The 18,488-nt window shown below is 40.5% G+C and overlaps 1 protein-coding gene across 1 annotated transcript in view; it reads right to left on the bottom strand.

Annotated features, from left to right (window-relative positions):
• Positions 1 to 481: 481 nt before the first annotated feature.
• LOC116982983 (H-2 class I histocompatibility antigen, alpha chain-like) overlaps positions 482 to 18,488 on the bottom strand; it is a 59,836-nt gene continuing 41,829 nt past the window's right edge. The window contains exon 4 of the mRNA XM_033036515.1: positions 482 to 546. Within this exon, the coding sequence (XP_032892406.1) occupies positions 482 to 546 (65 nt within the window). The remainder of the gene's footprint in view (positions 547 to 18,488) is intronic.

Here is an 18,488-nt window from a genome sequence, read left to right on the forward strand (position 1 = left end):
ATCCACTTCTGACTGTGGTGAGGACCGCGTTCTTCTCTGGGAGTTGAGAACATCTACATATTTCTCTATATCATAAATCACTCGAATCCAAATGATTAAATACATTAACAATGGAGTACATATTGTTATAACATGATAGAGACCTACAGCAGGAAACAACTATCTGGGATCAAGGGACATCGGGAGAAAACAGGAGCAGGACATTGCATTTGCAAGTTCAGTCATGATCATCCTGAACGACCAAGCATGTTCGAAGGATCATATGGCCTATCCCTTCACTAAATTCTTCGTTTTATCTCAGTGCTTCCATAAATATCATCACGTACATAAATGCGCCTACAACAGTTATGTTTGCCGAGGAAATTTATTTTGTTCTCCAGGCAATTTGACTTGCAGTAACATTTGGAAGCCAAACCAAGGTAATAATTGGGAGAAAGTCCGAGTGTCGTTCGAATGTATCTGCATTATTACACGTGTCTATTCATTCATTCATTCGTCTTGCCTTCGTTTTCTGATCGGCACCTTCTTTCGATTTTCTGCACGTCCCTATAGAGAGGTGATTGAGAGAAAAACATCATTCTTGACCGAGACAAAGCGTAGTAGCCAGTACATCTAGCAGCATATAAAACTTTATATTTTTCTGATTACTTTTGTGTTTGTATACATGTATGCAGTGAAACTAATATCACGATATCAATAGTTAAAATTCTACAGAAAATGAGTCCTCTTCAAGTTGTCGAATCGAGGCAGAATCAATTGCAAAATGAGTTTTTGCATCACCGAACCATTTTCTCAGACTCCACCCCTTATTCCACAACCTGGCCCACAACACCAAGCATCAACCCTTCATGTACAAATCGGTGACTAGCTCAAAGGTTAGCTTCCGAGAAACCATGCACCTAGTGAGATGCGGCGGGTGTATTTATAGCTCAGCTAACCGCGTTGTGTCGAATCCAATAAAACTCTCAAACATTATTTTCTCCAGTACATCTGGTTTCCCCCCAGATATTTACAGGTGTGTAGGTTAATTGGCTTGATATAATTATAAATTGACGTTAGTGTGTGTAGGTTGCGGGGATCGCTGTTCGGCGCCGACTCGGTGAGCCGAAGGGCTTGTTTCCGCGCTGTATCTCGAAACTAAACTAAAGTATTGCTGAATTCCGATTGGTTAATTTTACAACAATCTAGAGATCAAATAGCTTCGGAGTCTTACCTTTATATATCACAATGAAAATACCGATTATGATAGCTATCAATCCTGCTCTTATGCAACCAACAATCGTGTTATGAAGTGGATTAACAAAAACTGTAAACAATTTTAAAAAACTGTGGTCAATTTTAACATATGTACAGTATTATATAATAGGACAGTCAATCATGTTCAACGGCGTCATCCTGTCTTTTTTAATATCGATTTGACTTTTCGACGCGAAATAAACAGATAGGAACATTGCCCATGAGCGCAGTTGCTTTTCCATTTCTGTCCAATCCCAGTTGTGTGCGTATGACTCATATAATGAAAGCATCATTGAGGTGCAGACATTTTTTTTTGGCTACAACCAATACTAACCATTTCGAAGTGTGTATATAACCATGCTGCAGAGCGTAACGTGTAGTGATGTATAGCTGTGTCGGTACAACAGGCCATCTCGTGGAATATCCAGAAATGGGAAATTATAAAAACACGTATTTACTCTTCATCATGTGATTATACAGTATAATATAGAAACATTTCCCCGCCATCATTACGTTTGTGTCGGCCCTGATGTGCCCAACGCTGGGAGCAGGGAGGTTCTACTGCAGTTGTACAGGGTCTTGGTGAGACCACACCTGGAGTATTGCGTACAGTTTTGGTCTCCAAATCTGAGGAAGGACATTATTGCCATAGAGGGAGTGCAGAGAAGGTTCACCAGACTGATTCCTGTGATGTCAGGACTGTCTTATGAAGAAAGACTGGATAGACTTGGATTATACTCTCTAGAATTTAGGAGATTGAGAGGGGATCTTATAGAAACTTACAAAATTCTTAAGGGGTTGGACAGGCTAGATGCAGGAAGATTGCTCCCGATGTTGGGGAAGTCCAGGACAAGGGGTCACAGCTTAAGGATAAGGGGGAAATCCTTTAAAACCGAGATGAGAAGAACTTTTTTCACACAGAGAGTGGTGAATCTCTCGAACTCTCCGCCACAGCGGGTAGTCGAGGCCAGTTAATTGGCTATATTTAAGAGGGAGTTAGATGTGGCCCTTGTGGCTAAGGGGATCAGAGGGTATGGAGAGAAGGCAGGTACGGGATACTGAGTTGGATGATCAGCCATGATCATATTAAATGGCGGTGCAGGCTCGAAGGGCCAAATGGCCTACTCCTGCACCTAATTTCTATGTTTCTATGTTTCTATGTTTCCAGACGATGCTATATTCGTGGAATATTGGGAATGTAATTGTGGAAATTGAATTTTGGTGTGAATTACGATCCCAAATCGACAGGAATCTTTTAAATTAAATTCAAGAGAGTGGGAAGATAATCCAAGGTAGATTTTGCTCTCTGTGACTGAGCAGTTACAAACGAAGTATCGTACAACACAGAAATACATATTCCTATGTGTTTAAGGAGGAACTGCAGATGCTGGAAAATCGAAGGTACACAAATATGCTGGAGAAACTCAGCGGGTGCAGCTATATAAACGTTGCCTATTTCCTTCGCTCCATAGATGCTGCTGCACCCGCTGAGTTTCTCCAGCATTTTTTAATACACATTCCTATATTTTGTTTATTTTTTAATCCAGGGTGCCGATGGAAAATCTGTATTTTAGAGTCCTTCATTATATTGATGTGCATGACTTAGTATTTTTCTTCCAAAGGTGGATAGATGCTCTATGTGTTCAGGGTGGCACATAGCGGCATAGGGCGGTGGAGGCCGGTTCTCTGGATGCTTTCAATAGAGAGCTAGATAGGGCTCTTAAAGAAGATAGCGGAGTCAGGGGATGTGGGGAGAAGACAAGAACGGGGTACTGATTGGGGATGATCAGCCATGATCACATTGAATGGCGGTGCTGGCTCGAAGGGCCGAATGGCCTACTCATGCACCTATTGTCTATTGTCTATTGTCAATTGAAAATGGATACAGTCAAAATGCACAGTCGACAATGCGCCTTTCCTGCAGAATTTCAAGAACTACCTGAAGGGCTTAGGCGTTGCGGTAGCCAAAGTGCTTTACATTTGTTATAAGAATAGTATAGACAAACAAACTACATACATATATACATATAGCCCTCGCTCAGTGGACGTCAGGAAAGGCTTGGGAGTATAGATAAGATTTTAGTCTTGACTTAAAGGAGTCGATGGAGGGGGCAGTTCTGATGGGAAGGGGGATGCTGTTCCACGGTCTAGGAGCTGCAACCGCAAAGACGGTTTCTTAGTTTAAAATTTATTAGTTGTTTGCTTTATTCCTGAGCGACAAATTTAATAACCAACATTTTGTTTGAAGCTTTGTCGAATCCTTTTCTCAAAACTTCTTATTGACGTCATCTACAACAATTATTCATCAAATTGGCTTGTTACTTCATCTAAAAAATATTTGTTCAATATAAACAAACGGGAATTAATGGTAAAATTTGCTCCTAGAGACTTTCTCCATTCTGTACAAATGTCTTTTCTATACAAGCAATGGTCCTTATTCGGGCATGAAACAGCATGCCCTCAATATATTTACCGATATTCTGGCGTAGGTTTTCTAATGCAGTTATTTTACTTCAATTATGATGCTGGCAGATCATGTAACCATGACGAAATTTTCAACTGTCTCTAATTTAATTACATTGAAACCATCTGGTAGATGTGTTTAATCATGGGCGGACGCTGCCTACTTTTAGCAAAGAAGTACATTGGAATTCATTGGAAATTGAATTCTAACAACTAAAGTAAGTGAACCTGGAATTATGGAACGCAATTCATTTGAAAAATGTCAATTATAACCGATCGTGTGAAATCTGCAAGCGAAGGATAAGGACCCAGTGCAAAAAGTAATTTATGGGGAGCATAAAGTTCAAGAATAATGGTACATAAATGATAAACACGCAGAAGTACTTTGTGGAATGTTGTCTTCCCCTACCTCGACAGGTTTAAAAATCGGGAAACAGGAATGAGTAAATCCCTTGTAAAGTTTAAAGAAACTCACTGGTTGCTGAGTGGATTGGTGCAAAGGAGAATAAGTCCGGTCCAAAACTGGAGAAACATATTGAGGGAAGAGTAAATCACATGCCGGGCGAAGCTAACGTAATATGGCAGGAGTATATTTGCATGATAGGTGAGACCATATGCAGAAAGTGTGACTTTTGCACAAGCGAACATTCGTTCGTATGCCGAAGTGAATTGTCCTGTTTGACATTTCTAGCGGAAGAAGATTGTAAATCAATCATTCATGATGGAAGACGCATTTTACATCGGTTTATTGCTCGTAGGACTTCTATGTCAATGTTCCTCTCATTGCTAGCATTTATGTCTTGCTTCTACATTCGTTCACAGGCGGACGGGTGACAATAACTTTAGCAAGTGTGTGTTCCTGATACATGAACCGTCCGCGTTAAAACTGAGAATTCTAAAATACGACCTTAATTCATTTAACGGTATTCATGACTCCCCGGGTTCAGAACCTGCTAGACAAAGCCAGCTCTTCAAATTATTATACGATCAATTTCGTTGTCCTAATTGCCTTAGCTAATCAATAATTATTGACCGTGCACTAAGCTATGTTCGAAACACGTTGAGTGGTGAATTAGTAAATCCACAGCAGACAACTTTGCGAAATCGACAAGGCTGGTTGGGAATCATAGTATTTTGGTGCGCGTGCTGAAGATGTGCTGAAAGGAGCGCTGTCACTGAAACGGGCTGGCTACTGTCCGCTAAATGCCCGTGTTTTGCTTCAATTACGCAAAGGAATGACAGTTGATGAGCCTCACGTCGGTGAAAGGGAAGTACACAATATATCAACGGTCCTATACGGGATATGCTAAACGAACAATATTATTCCTTATTATCTGCGCCTGTTCATGAGGGAATCAGGGTTCTAAGTGGACAAATTATACCGTAAACGTATCGTTATTCTTACCTCGGCTGTAGAAAGTGTAGCTGATATTGGTTGGATTTGGAAGAGAAATATGAGACACCTGGCAGGTATAAACTGTCCCGCTATCTACATGTTCGGTCTCCGACAGGTAACTCCAAGCCTCGTAGAGTCCTGATGTTGTCTGTGTTTTGTTTGGCTCCATTTTACGTTTCACATCTGACCCATTTTTGTACCAAGTAATATTCAGATCAAAGGGAAAGAACGTGGCTGTTTTACAAACGAGAATTAGAGTAACTGATATGTTCTCTGGCAGCATGGTGGTCAAGCTCAGAGGAGTTGGAGGGTCTGGAAAATAAAACGATTTTTAAATTTCACCAGTTCCGGTGATTTTCGTGACGAATCAAATTTCATTGTAGCCTCGAAAATAATCTTCATTGAACCATATTTTTTGCAGCCTAGTTGTATAACTAATGCACTTAAAGCGATTTAAAACCTTCGATTTCCCAGCATCTGCAGTTCCTTCTTAAACAACTTGAATTTTCTAAACGTCTTCACCATTTTTATTATAATTTGGTGATATAATTGTACAAAATGTAACCCATAATAACAGCTCGACTATCTAAATTTTACAAATATATTCTTTGTCGTTGTTGAAATAAATAAATCGAGCAGAAGATTTATTCAGCAGTAACTTGAGGTCAAAAATATGTTTGAGCTAGAAGGTCAGAAAAATGTGTCCTTGTGTGAAAAAATATTGTAAACTTGGACCAGAGGGAAGTTTTCTATCGCTTGGAAGGTGAGCGGAGAATACACGTTAATGCAACAATGTGTAGGAAGGAACTGTAGATGCTGGGTTAAACCTGGCAAAAAGCTGGAGTAACAGCGCGCTGAATCATATCTGGATAAAAGGAATAGGTGACTTTTCGGGTGGTGACCCTTCTGCAGACTAAATGTAACAATATAGATCTTGAATGTTGCGTCCCTCAATGATTGACTCGCTTCACGGCTCCTATATCATTTCAAGTAATCCGGGGCAATCAGAAGTGTGACCAAACTTATACTACGGTTAAACATGGTACCAATTGAGCAAGTGCAAAAGAGGTTCACCACAATGTTGACTGAAATAGAGGACCTTTTTATAACGAGACATTTGGTGAACTGCGTTAATTCTCAATGGAAGGAAGGAAGCAGAGGAGTAACTTAATAGACGTTTTTGTTTTTAATATCGGGGCCACTCATAGCATAGACGGGGTCTTTTCCCCAGAATAGTGGAATTAAGAACTATGTGGCAGGGTTTTTAGGTAAAACGGGAAAAATGTAAAGGAGAAGAGGCCGTTTTGCATACCTGGAACATCTACCACCGGAGAGGGTGCAGTACAATAATAACATTGATATTGCCTTAGACCAGTAATTGCGCCAAGGTTTCCGTGCGGTTCCCGGAGGTTTTTGTCAGTCTCCCTACCTGCTTCCACTACCTGCAACCTCCGGCAAGCACCTGCAACCTCCGGGAACCGCACGAAAACCTTGGGTGGGGCGCAAATTCTCCAGAGGTTTCCGTTCATGTTTCCTAAGTGGGACAGGGACAATACACTTGTAATTCCTTACACTTTAGATAAAACAGATGGCAGCTGCAAATAAATCAATTAAAAAAAATAATCTCGTTGATCAGTACCACATTCGGAACTCTACATATTTTCCATCCCAACTACCTGTGTCGTGTGACGTTGGTTTCCATTCCCTCTGTGTTAAAGCAATTCTAAAATATACGCGAAAGGTTTTATAATTCTGTTAAGCAGGAGATGTGGAAGGCGTCATTTACTCTCTCAATCAGTCTATTCGGATTCTTTGGTAATTGCGTCAAAAATACTCTCTAACCAATCACACAAATCATGTTATTTGAAAGGACACAGGTGATGAATAACGCGGAATTTCTTCAACGTGATAATCGCTTTGAGGTGGTGAAGTTAACCGATCTGGCTCACTCCTCTCCCCGAAACTCACCGTAAACTACCAGCTTTGTACCAGTCCCGTTTAAAACTTTGGAACGTGTCAAGCTGCAGAAATAGAGCCCGGCGTCCTTCGCTGTCACGTCCTCCACCCGTAAGACAGCGCTTCCCCCTCTCAGGAAATAAAACTGGATTCGTTTATCTGCACTTTCATCCAGGAATCTATTATCCCCATCTCTCCACCAATGCACTTTGTACGGCTTGTTGTTTGAGAAGATTGGATAAATGCAGTAAAGCACTGCCGAGTCACCCCGCATTAAAACAGCTTCTGGAACTTGTGTTACGGTCAACGGACCATCGCCACCAGCTGTCGGGAAACGAAAAATCAAACTATAAGGCATCGGATTAAATTGAGGTAATGACCAAATTAATTGAAAATTGTTCGTAACGTGAAAGAAAAATAAAGATAAAGGATCATCAATCTTATAAATTGATCATTAACTTTCGGTCGGACTGTCTATAGCAAGAGTAAAATATACCGGCGCAGCTGATGTGAAGAACAATCAATTGCAGTAAGATACATGTCATCATTCACGGCAAAACTGCAGAGAACAGTCGACTGAAACAAGTGTCGAATAAATAGTGAGCGAGGAATACCGCGAGTATGCTTGGGTTTAGTGGGTGTGCCGGAAAGTGAGTCTGCTCATGCTCATCTCATGCATGCGAAGCCTCTCTGCGCATTGACGCGGATCAAAGGTCAAGTTAGTGGCTGCTCACACATTTCCGAAAACTTCACAAAGCATTTGCTGAACAACTATAGAAATTCAATGCAGCTAGAAAGGGCTGCCATTGCGCTTTTGCCCATGCGATCTATTAAGCAATGTCCTCGTACTGATCGTCACGAATGTGGTGTCCACGGTCGACCTTTGTGAAAATACAGTGACGTGTCGCAGATGCGCCCTGCTTTGATTGCGCCAATATTTTCCATTCAACACGCCATGATGCTAGCAAAGCTAAGTCATCATGGAGTATCAAGTAAGTACATGGTGCCTTTCTCGAAACAGTTCAGCTACCTCCTCCTCCTCTACCACTTGCCCAGCCTTTGCTACATTTAACTGCCGTATGACATGCAAAGCGCCAGAGGTTCACATTACAACGACAGTATGCACTCCAAGCGGGATTCGAACCAGCTACCTTCCGGTTGCCAGCCGAACACTTAGCCCATTGCGCCATCTGTCGTCCCAGATGTTTTGCAGTTCTGTTGAGTTCATTGGCAAATTGAAAGGCGAGCGGTTCACATCATGGTCAAAACTGGCAATTAATCGAGGATGTACATTGGAGAGTATTTCTCTGTCTACCAAACAGACCTCAGATCGGCAAGATTTTGCAGTTCTGCGATGGTCCGCGTACATCCGAGCTGAGGCAGGAGTGGGATGTCGAGCATAATTCCGCCTGGATGATGGGACCAATTTAACGCCATCCCCATTTCTCCGTCTAACAGGATTTAAAAAAAAGATCGCGTTCGATTCGGGAAAAACGGTAGGAGCCAAAAGACCAAGAAATAAAACTGAAGATACGCACAAAATACTGGAATAACTCAGCGGGACAGGCAGCATCTTGAGAGAAGGAATGGGTGACGTTTCAACAAGCATGTTGTGTCTACCTTCGATGTAAACCATTATCTGCAGTACTTTTTGACACATTTTGTGCGCTCCACTGCGAAATCTCCTCAAGGTATGTCTAGTTTGAAGAAGTAAAACTGTCTGAAGAAAGGTCTCGACCTGAGGTGTCACCCTTCCCTTCTCTCCAGAGATGCTGCTTGTCCCGCTGAGTTACCATATAACCATATAACAATTACAGCACGGAACCAGGCCATCTCGGCCCTACAAGTCCGCGCCGAACAATTTTTTCCCTTAGTCCCACCTGCCTGCACTCATACCATAACCCTCCATTCCCTTCTCATCCATATGCCTATCCAATTTATTCTTAAATGATATCAACGAACCTGCCGCCACCACTTCCACTGGAAGCTCATTCCACACCGCTACCACTCTCTGAGTAAAGAAGTTCCCCCTCATGTTACCCCTAAACTTCTGTCCCTTAATTCTGAAGTCATGTCCTCTTGTTTGAATCTTCCCTATTCTCAAAGGGAAAAGCTTGATCACATCAACTCTGTCTATCCCTCTCATCATTTTAAAGACCTCTATCAAGTCCCCCCTTAACCTTCTGCACTCCAGAGAATAAAGACCTAACTTATTCAACCTATCTCTGTAACTTAGTTGTTGAAACCCAGGCAACATTCTAGTAAATCTCCTCTGTACTCTCTCTATTTTGTTGACATCCTTCCTATAATTGGGCGACCAAAATTGTACACCATACTCCAGATTTGGTCTCACCAATGCCTTGTACAATTTTAACATTACATCCCAGCTTCTATACTCAATGCTCTGATTTATAAAGGCTAGCATACCAAAAGCTTTCTTTACCACCCTATCTATATGAGATTCCACCTTCAAGGAACTATGCACGGTTATTCCCAGATCCCTCTGTTCAACTGTATCCTTCAATTCCCTACCATTTATCATGTACGTCCTATTTTGATTTGTCCTGCCAAGGTGTAACACCTCACAATTATCAGCATTAAACTTCATCTGCCATCTTTCAGCCCATTTTTCCAAATGCCCTAAATCACTCTGTAGACTTTGGAAATCCTCTTCATTATCCACAACACCCCCTATCTTGGTATCATCTGCATACTTACTAATCCAATTTACCACCCCTTCATCCAGATCATTGATGTACATGACAAACAACAAAGGACCCAACACAGATCCCTGAGGCACCCCACTAGTCACCTGCCTCCAACCCGACAAACAGCCATCCACCATTACCCTCTGGCTTCTCCCATTCAGCCACTGCTGAATCCATCTTGCTATTCCTGCATTTATACCCAACAGTTTAACCTTCTTAACCAACCTTCCATGAGGAACCTTGTCAAAGGCCTTACTAAAGTCCATATAGACAACATCCACTGCTTTACCCTCTTCAATTTCCCTAGTAACCTCTTCAAAAAATTCAAGAAGATTAGTCAAACATGACCTTCCAGGCACCAATCCATGTTGACTGTTCCTAATCAGACCCTGTTTATCCAGATGCTTATATACATTATCTCTAAGTATCTTTTCCATTAATTTGCCCACCACTGAAGTCAAACTAACAGGTCTATAATTGCTAGGTTTACTCTTAGAACCCTTTTTTAAACAATGGAACAACATGCGCAGTACGCCAATCCTCGGGGACTATTCCCGTTTCTAATGACATTTGAAATATTTCTGTCATAGCCCCGGCTATTTCTACACTAACTTCCCTCAATGTCCTAGGGAATATCCTGTCAGGACCTGGAGACTTATCCACTTTTATATTTTTCAAAAGTGTCAGTACTTCTTTTACTTTGAAACTCATAGTATCCATAACTACTCTACTCGTTTCCCTTACCTCACATAATTCAATATCCTTCTCCTTGGTGAATACCGAAGAAAAGAAATTGTTCAATATCTCCCCCATCTCTTTTGGCTCTGCAGATAGCTGCCCACTCTGTTTCTCCAATGGACCAATTTTATCCCTCGTTATCCTTTTGCTATTAATATAGCTGTAGAAACCCTTTGGATTTACTTTCACCTTACTTGCCAAAGCAACCTCATATCATCTTTTAGCTTTTCTAATTTCTTTCTTAAGATTCTTTTTACATTCCTTATACTCCACAAGCACCTCATTTACTTCATGCTGCCTATAATTATTGTAGATCTCCCTCTTTTTCCGAACAAGATGTCCAATTTCCCTTGAAAACCAGGGCTCTTTCCAATTTTTACTGTTTCCTTTCAACCGAACAGGAACATAAAGATTCTGTACTCTTAAAATTTCCCCTTTAAATGTCCACCATTTCTCTTCTACATCTTTCCCATAAAACAAAATGTCCCAGTCCACTCCTTTTAAATCATCTCGCATCTCATCAAAGTTAGCCTTTCTCCAATCAAAAATCTCAACCCTAGGTCCAGTTCTGACCTTCTCCATAATTATATTGAAACTAATGGTATTGTGATCACTGGACCCGAAGTGCTCCCCAACGCATACCTCCGCCACCTGTCCCGTCTCATTTCCTAACAGGAGGTCCAGCACTGCCCCTCCTCTAGTAGGTACCTCTATGTATTGCTGCAAAAAACTATCCTGCACACATTTTACAAACTCCAAAGTTACGCCAGTTATTTGCATCTATCTTCCGCAAAATTTAAGCGTTAGGAACAAGGAATATGCTATCTGAACACTGAAGGCTGCCCGCCATTCAACAAGTCCTTAATCCACCCTTGCCTCCAATTCTCCTTCTATGCCATTTCCCCATAGCCTTCCATCCCCTGATCTTTCATATCAAATATCGGTAATTCAATTAAATGCTTTCAATAATCCACCTTCATAACTCCATAGGGAGTTCCGTGAAAAGCAATTCCGATGCGACTCGATTTTAAATAGCTGTCCTTATGTACATTCACATTCATTCATTCACTCACTCATTCATTCACTCACTCATTCATTCCTTCATTCATTCACTCATTAATTTACTCATTCACTCACTCATTCACTCATTCATTCACTCCCTCATTCGCTCACTCATTCACTCACTTACTCATTCACTCATTCATTCATTCATTCATTCATTCTTTCATTCATTCACTCGTTCATTCACTCATTCATTCATTCATTCATTCATTCATTCATTCAATCATTCATTCATTCATTCATTCATTCATTCATTCATTCATCCATTCATTCACTCCTTCATTCATTCACTCATTCACTCGCTCATTCACTCATTCATTCACTCATTCACTCATTCATTCATTCGTGAAGTTGAGGGCCTAAACTATGTGTATCCATAACACAAGGTAAATTAAACATTTTCAGTAATGCCAGCTTGTTGTAGATAATAAGTCTTTAACATCTAATCTCGGAGCTGCCTGCGATAATTTACCGGGAAAATGTGCTCCGATCGCGGGGCCTATGTATTAACATAGTGAAGCCGCGGTCTCAATTAAGAAGCGGCCGAATCGCGAACGCGGAGCCGCGGACGGGGGGTGGTGGGGGGTGGAAGGCTGTACATAGTGGCTGTACATAATGCCGTCCGTAGCGGCTCTTTCAAGGCCCCGACCACGGGAGGAAAACGGAAGAATATTCATTGCACTTTATAGGCTGCCATTGCAGTGAGAAATGGTCAGAAATGGATGATGTTTATGTAGAAATGAATTGGTGTATTTGAACTTAAACTTAAACTAATTTATCTATGGTAGTAACAGAGGTATTCTCATTAACATTAAGAAGAGGTTGAAATGTTATGAATTGAAGTCGATGCAGACTTAATGACTATGAGATATTTTTTTTGGCCTCTGCTTGACCCTCCACTTGAACTTGAACTAACTTATCAATGGACTTATCAAAACTTATCGAAAGACTTGGAATCTTTTTTTTTTTCTTTTTCTTTTTTTTTCTTAGAAGTACGGTAAGTTACAATAATACACAACACATATGTCTTAATACATTTTTTGTACCGCTTCATTTTTTGAGATTTAAAAAAAAAGATAGAAGTAAAGGAAGTAAGGAAAGTGCGCAAGAGTCGTGATAGTGCAGGAGAGTGTTGAGAAAAGAAAGCCCCTTAGAAAAGAAGTTAGAGAAGGAAGTAAAGAAAGAAAGTAGACCCTAGAAAAGAAGGAAAAAGAAAGGAGAAACAATCGCTCTATTATAACATTAAACTCCGCAGAAAGGGGACTACCAACCAAGTCTGTTTTTGTTGGGGGGGGGGGGGGGGGTTGCCAGATCCTGGTACCTTTTATTTATTTATTTATTTATTTACTTATTTATTTTTTAAATTACTATTGCACCCTATGCTTGTAATAGTTCCAAAAACGTAGACCACGTCTTTTGGATGTGGTCTGCTTTGCCTGCTAAGAGGAATCTCATCTCTTCCAGATGTAGTGTTTCAAACATATTTGATATCCACATTTTTATTGTTGGTGTAGGTGCATTTTTCCAGAATTTAAGTATGAGCTTTTTTCCCATTATTAGCCCGTAATTGAGTAAATTCTTCTGAAACACGTTTAGTTCAGGGTTACCTTCCGATATTCCAAAAATGATCCATTCTGGTTTTGGTACCAGTTTTATTTTAATTAATTTTGTAAAGATGTCAAATATTTCATTCCAGAATTTTTGGATTTTTGTACAAAAAACATGGTAGCTTCTTGACACAGACATTTATCACAGATGGGTGAGACATTAGGGAAGAGTTTATTTATTTTAGTTTTTGAATAATATAGTCTATGTAATGTTTTGAATTGGATGAGAGTATGTCGTACGTTGATCAAACATTTATGCACCTGTACAAAGTGATTATCCCAGCTCTCTTTTGAAAATTTTATAGCTAATTCTTGTTCCCAGTCTCTTCTAATTCCATCAGTTGTGGGTATTTCTATGTTTAAGATGATGTTATATAAGTATGATATTAGATTCGCTGATTCCGCCTTTGTCTTCATTGCTTCATCCAGTAAATCTGTAGGCATATTATGAAAGTCTTTTATGTATTTTTTCAGATAATCACGAATTTGAAGATATTTAAAATATTGATTATTTTTCAAATTATATTTCAGTTGTAGTTGTTGAAATGATAGTAATTTTCCCAATTCATACAGATCTCCGAGCGTTTTGATTCCCATTCTTTCCCATTGTATAAATGATTTGTCTATAATTGATGGTTTAAACGATGGATTATTAACTATTGGTATTAAAAGAGATAGGTTTCTTAATTTTAGATTCTGTTTTATTTGTTTCCATGTTCTAAATGTGCTATGTATAATTGGATTTTTATTATAATTTTTGTTATTCAGATGTATTGGTGAGAGGAAAGTCGCTCCTATATTACATGGAGAGCAGTCCTCTCTTTCCATTACAATCCAGTCCACCTGCTGGGCAGAATTGTCCATCAGGTGAATCATATTTTTAATATTTACTGCCCAATTATAATACATAAAGTTAGGGAGCGCTAGACCACCCAACTCTTTTCGTTTATTAAGGTGTGCTCTTTGTATTCTATGGGATTTATAATCCCATATAAAATTTGTAATGTCTGAGTCCAATTTTTTGAAAAACTTTTTTGGGAGATATATAAGTATTGATTGAAATAGGTATAGGATTTGTGGTAAAAAGATCATTTTTATAGCGTTTATTCTGCCTATTAGGGACATCGGAAGTGTTTTCCAGAATTTAATCAAGTTATTTAGTTTCTTAAGTAAGGGATTATAATTGGCTTTAAACATATCATGATAGTTTCGAGTAATTTCAATTCCCAAATATTTGAATTTTTCTGTGGCTATTTTAAAGGGAAATTTCCGGAGGTGTGTTGAGTCTTTTGGTTTTATCGACATAATTTCACTTTTGTTCCAGTTTATTCTATATCCTGAGAAGGATCCAAGGTCCTCAATTAAATTTAATATGTTTGGTATACTAATTTGTGGTTTTGTGATGTACAATAGTACATCATCGGCGTATAAAGATATTATGTTATTTGAGTAGATAGATAGCCTTTTATTGTCATTCAGACCGAAGTCTGAACGAAATTGCAGCAGTCATACATACAATAAAAAACAACAATAAACACATATTAACATCCACCACAGTGAGTCCACCCAACACCTCCTCACTGTGATGGAGGCAAAGGTCTTAGGTCTGCAGTCTCTTCCCTCCTCTTCTCCCTCTGCGCTGAGGCGATACCCCCGGGCGATGTTACAACAGTCCCGCGGCTCAAACACCGCGGCCCGGGGTGGTCGAAGCTGCCGCCCACCAGTCCTGCAGACGCAGCCGCTGGCCCGCGGCCGAACCCCAGACTCAGGCCACCACCGCCAGAACACCGTCCCAGCCACCCTCACGTGAGTATCGTGCCGACTTCAGCCTCGGGCCGGGCCGCCCCGATATGGGCGCCGAACCTCTCCCCCGGGCCGTGCCGCCCCGATTTGGGCGTTACTTCTTCCCCGGGCCGGGCCGCCCCGACTTGGGCGTATTTTGAAATGAATGCCTTTATTGTCATTCAGACCTTACGGTCTGAACGAAATTTCGTGCCTGCAGTCATACATACAATCATACAATAATAACAACAATAAACACAAATCAACACCACCACAGTGAGTCCTCCAAGCACCTCACTGTGGTGGAGGCAAAAATCTTAGGGCTGCAGTCTCTTCCCTCCTCTTCTCCCTCTGCGCTGAGGCGATACCCCACCGGGCGATGGTACAAACAGTCCCGCGGCTCACCGAACTCCGCAACAGGCCGGCTCAAACACCGCGGCCCGGGGTGGTCGAACCTGCCGCCCTCCAGTCCAACGGACGCAGCCGCTGGCCCGCGGCTCAACCCCGGACTCAGGTCATAGCCGCCAGAACGCCGTCCCAGCCACCGGAGCACCGTTCCAGCCCCGAGCCGGGTCGCCCTCACGTGAGTGCCGTTCCTCCCTCGAGCTGGGCCGCTCCGACGGGAGCGCCATTCCACCCTCGAGCTGGGCCACTCCGACGGGAGCGCCATTCCACCTCGAGCTGGGCCGCTCCGACGGGAGCGCCATTCCACCCTCGAGCTGGGCCGCTCTGACGGGAGCGCCGTTCCAGCCCCGAGCCGGGCCGCCCTCACGGGAGCGAGCCCAGGGCAAGTCCTGACTGGCTCTGCCTCCGGAGTCTCGAGGCCACCAGCTCCGCCATTAGGCCTCAGCGCAGACGGAGGCAGAGAAGGGGGATACGACAAAAAAGTCGTATTCCCCCGAAGAGAGAGACAGCAAGCCCCGTTTCAACCCCCCACCCGCCCCCCCACATAAACACAACCTAAAAATCAAAAACTAACTAGACAAAATGAAAAAAAAACACATAAAAAAGTAAAGACAAACGGACTGCAGGCGAGCCGCAGCCGTTTACTAGCGCCGCCACTTCCGGAGTATTTTGTATTATAACCATAAATATCCGGGTGTGTTCTTATTTTTTCAGCAAGGGGTTCAATTACCAAAGCAAATAACAGCGGTGATAGTGAACATCCTTGTCTATTGCCCCTTGATAATTCAAATTTCGTGGATAGTATATTATTAGTTAGTATTCTAGCCGTGGGTTTGTTATATAATAATTTTATCCATGCGATGAAGTTCTCTCCCATTTGGAATTTTTGCAATACTTTAATCATATAATCCCATACTACTTGATCAAACGCTTTTTCTGCGTCCAGTGAAATGATAGATAACTCTTGGTCATGAGATTTATGTGAGTGCATTATGTTAAGCAAGCGTCTCAGATTATTGAATGAGTGTCTCTTAGGTATAAATCCTGTTTGATCCTCATTTATTAATCTACTAACATACTTGCTTAGTCTTCTGGCTAGTGTTTTCGCTATTATTTTTTGATCCGTATTTAACAAAGCAATAGCTCTATATGATCCTGGTTCTTCTATATTTTTATCTTTTTAAAGTATTAATGTGATCGTTGATTCTGCTAATGTTTCAGGTAAGCTTTGCTCTTTAAAAGCATATGTATACATTTTCTGTAAGCGTGGAGTAACTATGTCGTAAAAGGATTTATAGAATTCATTACTGAATCCGTCTGGTCCTGGTGTTTTCCCGTTCTTAAGAGTGTTTATTGTGTCTTCTATCTCCTTAGAAGTAATTTGTGCTCCCAGCTCTTGTTCCCTCAATTCTAATTGAGGGAGGTTACAATTATCCAGAAATTCTGAAACTTTATTATTGTCTATTGACGTTTTAGATGTGTATAGATTCTGGTAAAATTGAGCAAATCTTTTATTGATATCCTTGGGTAGTGTTAATAATTCCCCTCTATCTGATTTAATCTTTAGTATTGCATTCTCTTTTTCCCGTTTTTTTCAATTGGCGTGCCAGAAGTTTGTGGGGTTTGTCCCCGAATTCGAAATGTTCTTGTTTTGTAATTTGAAATAGTGTTATAACTTTCTCTGACAAAAATTTGTTTAGCTTGAATTTCAATAGTAAAATTTTATTATGTTTATCCATAGTTGGATCTTTAGCATTATCTGTATCTAATTGTTTTATTTGTTCTTCTAAATGTCTTTGTTCATTCTTATTCTTTTTATTTTGAAAAGCTTGAAATGAAATAATGACTCCTCTAATAAATGCTTTGAAGGATTCCCATAATAGCGTATAGGGGGATATATCTGGTGTATCATTTATCTCAAAAAATAGGTCCATCTGTTTTTTTAGATATATACTTCATTGTGGATCTTTTAAAATTTGCGAGTTAAACCTCCAGAACGATTTATTCATAGACATTCCTTCTAATTTTAAAACAAAAGTTAACGGAGAGTGGTCTGAGATCGCATTGATGTGGTATTTAGGGTTCATAGTATGCGGAATTAATTTTGTATCCACTAGGAAATAATCTATACGTGAATAAGTTTTGTGTACCGTTGAATAAAACGAATAATCCCTTCCCGTCGGGTTTGCAATCCTCCAAACGTCTGCTATATTTGTGTTTTTTATATATGTATGTAAGAGTTCACTGGTTTTAGATTTCATATTACCTCTTTGTTTTTGCATCTATTTATCTAGATAAGGGTCTACAACACAGTTGAAGTCTCCTCCAATTATAACATTTTGATAATTAAATTCTGCGATTATATTCAAAATGTTATTGAAAAATTGAGGATTATCAAAATTGGGCGCATAAATGTTTACCAACGTAATTGGCGTAGTATTGATCTCTCCTGTTACTATAAGGTATCTCCCTTCCTTATCTGATATAATATTATTTGATTTAAATGGTATTCCTTTACGAATAATGATTGCAGTGCCTCTAGATTTGGAAGCGAATGAAGAGTGAAATGTTTGGCCTATCCAGTTCACCCTCAGTCTCGTCTGATCTTGATGTTTAAGATGCGTTTCTTGTAGAAACGCAATATCCGTGTTGTATGATTTCAACTGAGCTAGTATCTTGCCCCTTTTAATAGGTTCATTAATACCCCTTATATTCCAGCTACATAGTGTGATTCCTCCCATTTTCTTTTGATTGTCGTCATGCATTTTTACCAATTTTAATTACCTTATTTATTGCGGTGCATCCATACCTCAGGTCTCTGGTTATTTGGGGGGCGTTTATATTATAGACTTCTTTGGTAGTTCCCCTCCGCGATTGTCCTTGAAAAAAAACCACATAGATGTGACATATTGTGATTTAAAAAAAAAATAGAACAAGTAATTTACAGCGTCTGAGTATTCGACACTGTCGTGAGTGTCCCACCCGGCTGTGGGATTCGACATCGATACTGCCTTTATTACCCTAAACCTAGGGGGTCGGTACCATTTCCAAATCAGTTCTATTTCACCCAGTTGCACTATATATATATGTTTCATTCCGATTTATCCAATCTAATCATATATTCGATTACATATA

Source organism: Amblyraja radiata, chromosome 17, assembly GCF_010909765.2.
Source record: "Amblyraja radiata isolate CabotCenter1 chromosome 17, sAmbRad1.1.pri, whole genome shotgun sequence".
Classification (NCBI taxonomy): Eukaryota; Metazoa; Chordata; class Chondrichthyes; order Rajiformes; family Rajidae; genus Amblyraja; species Amblyraja radiata.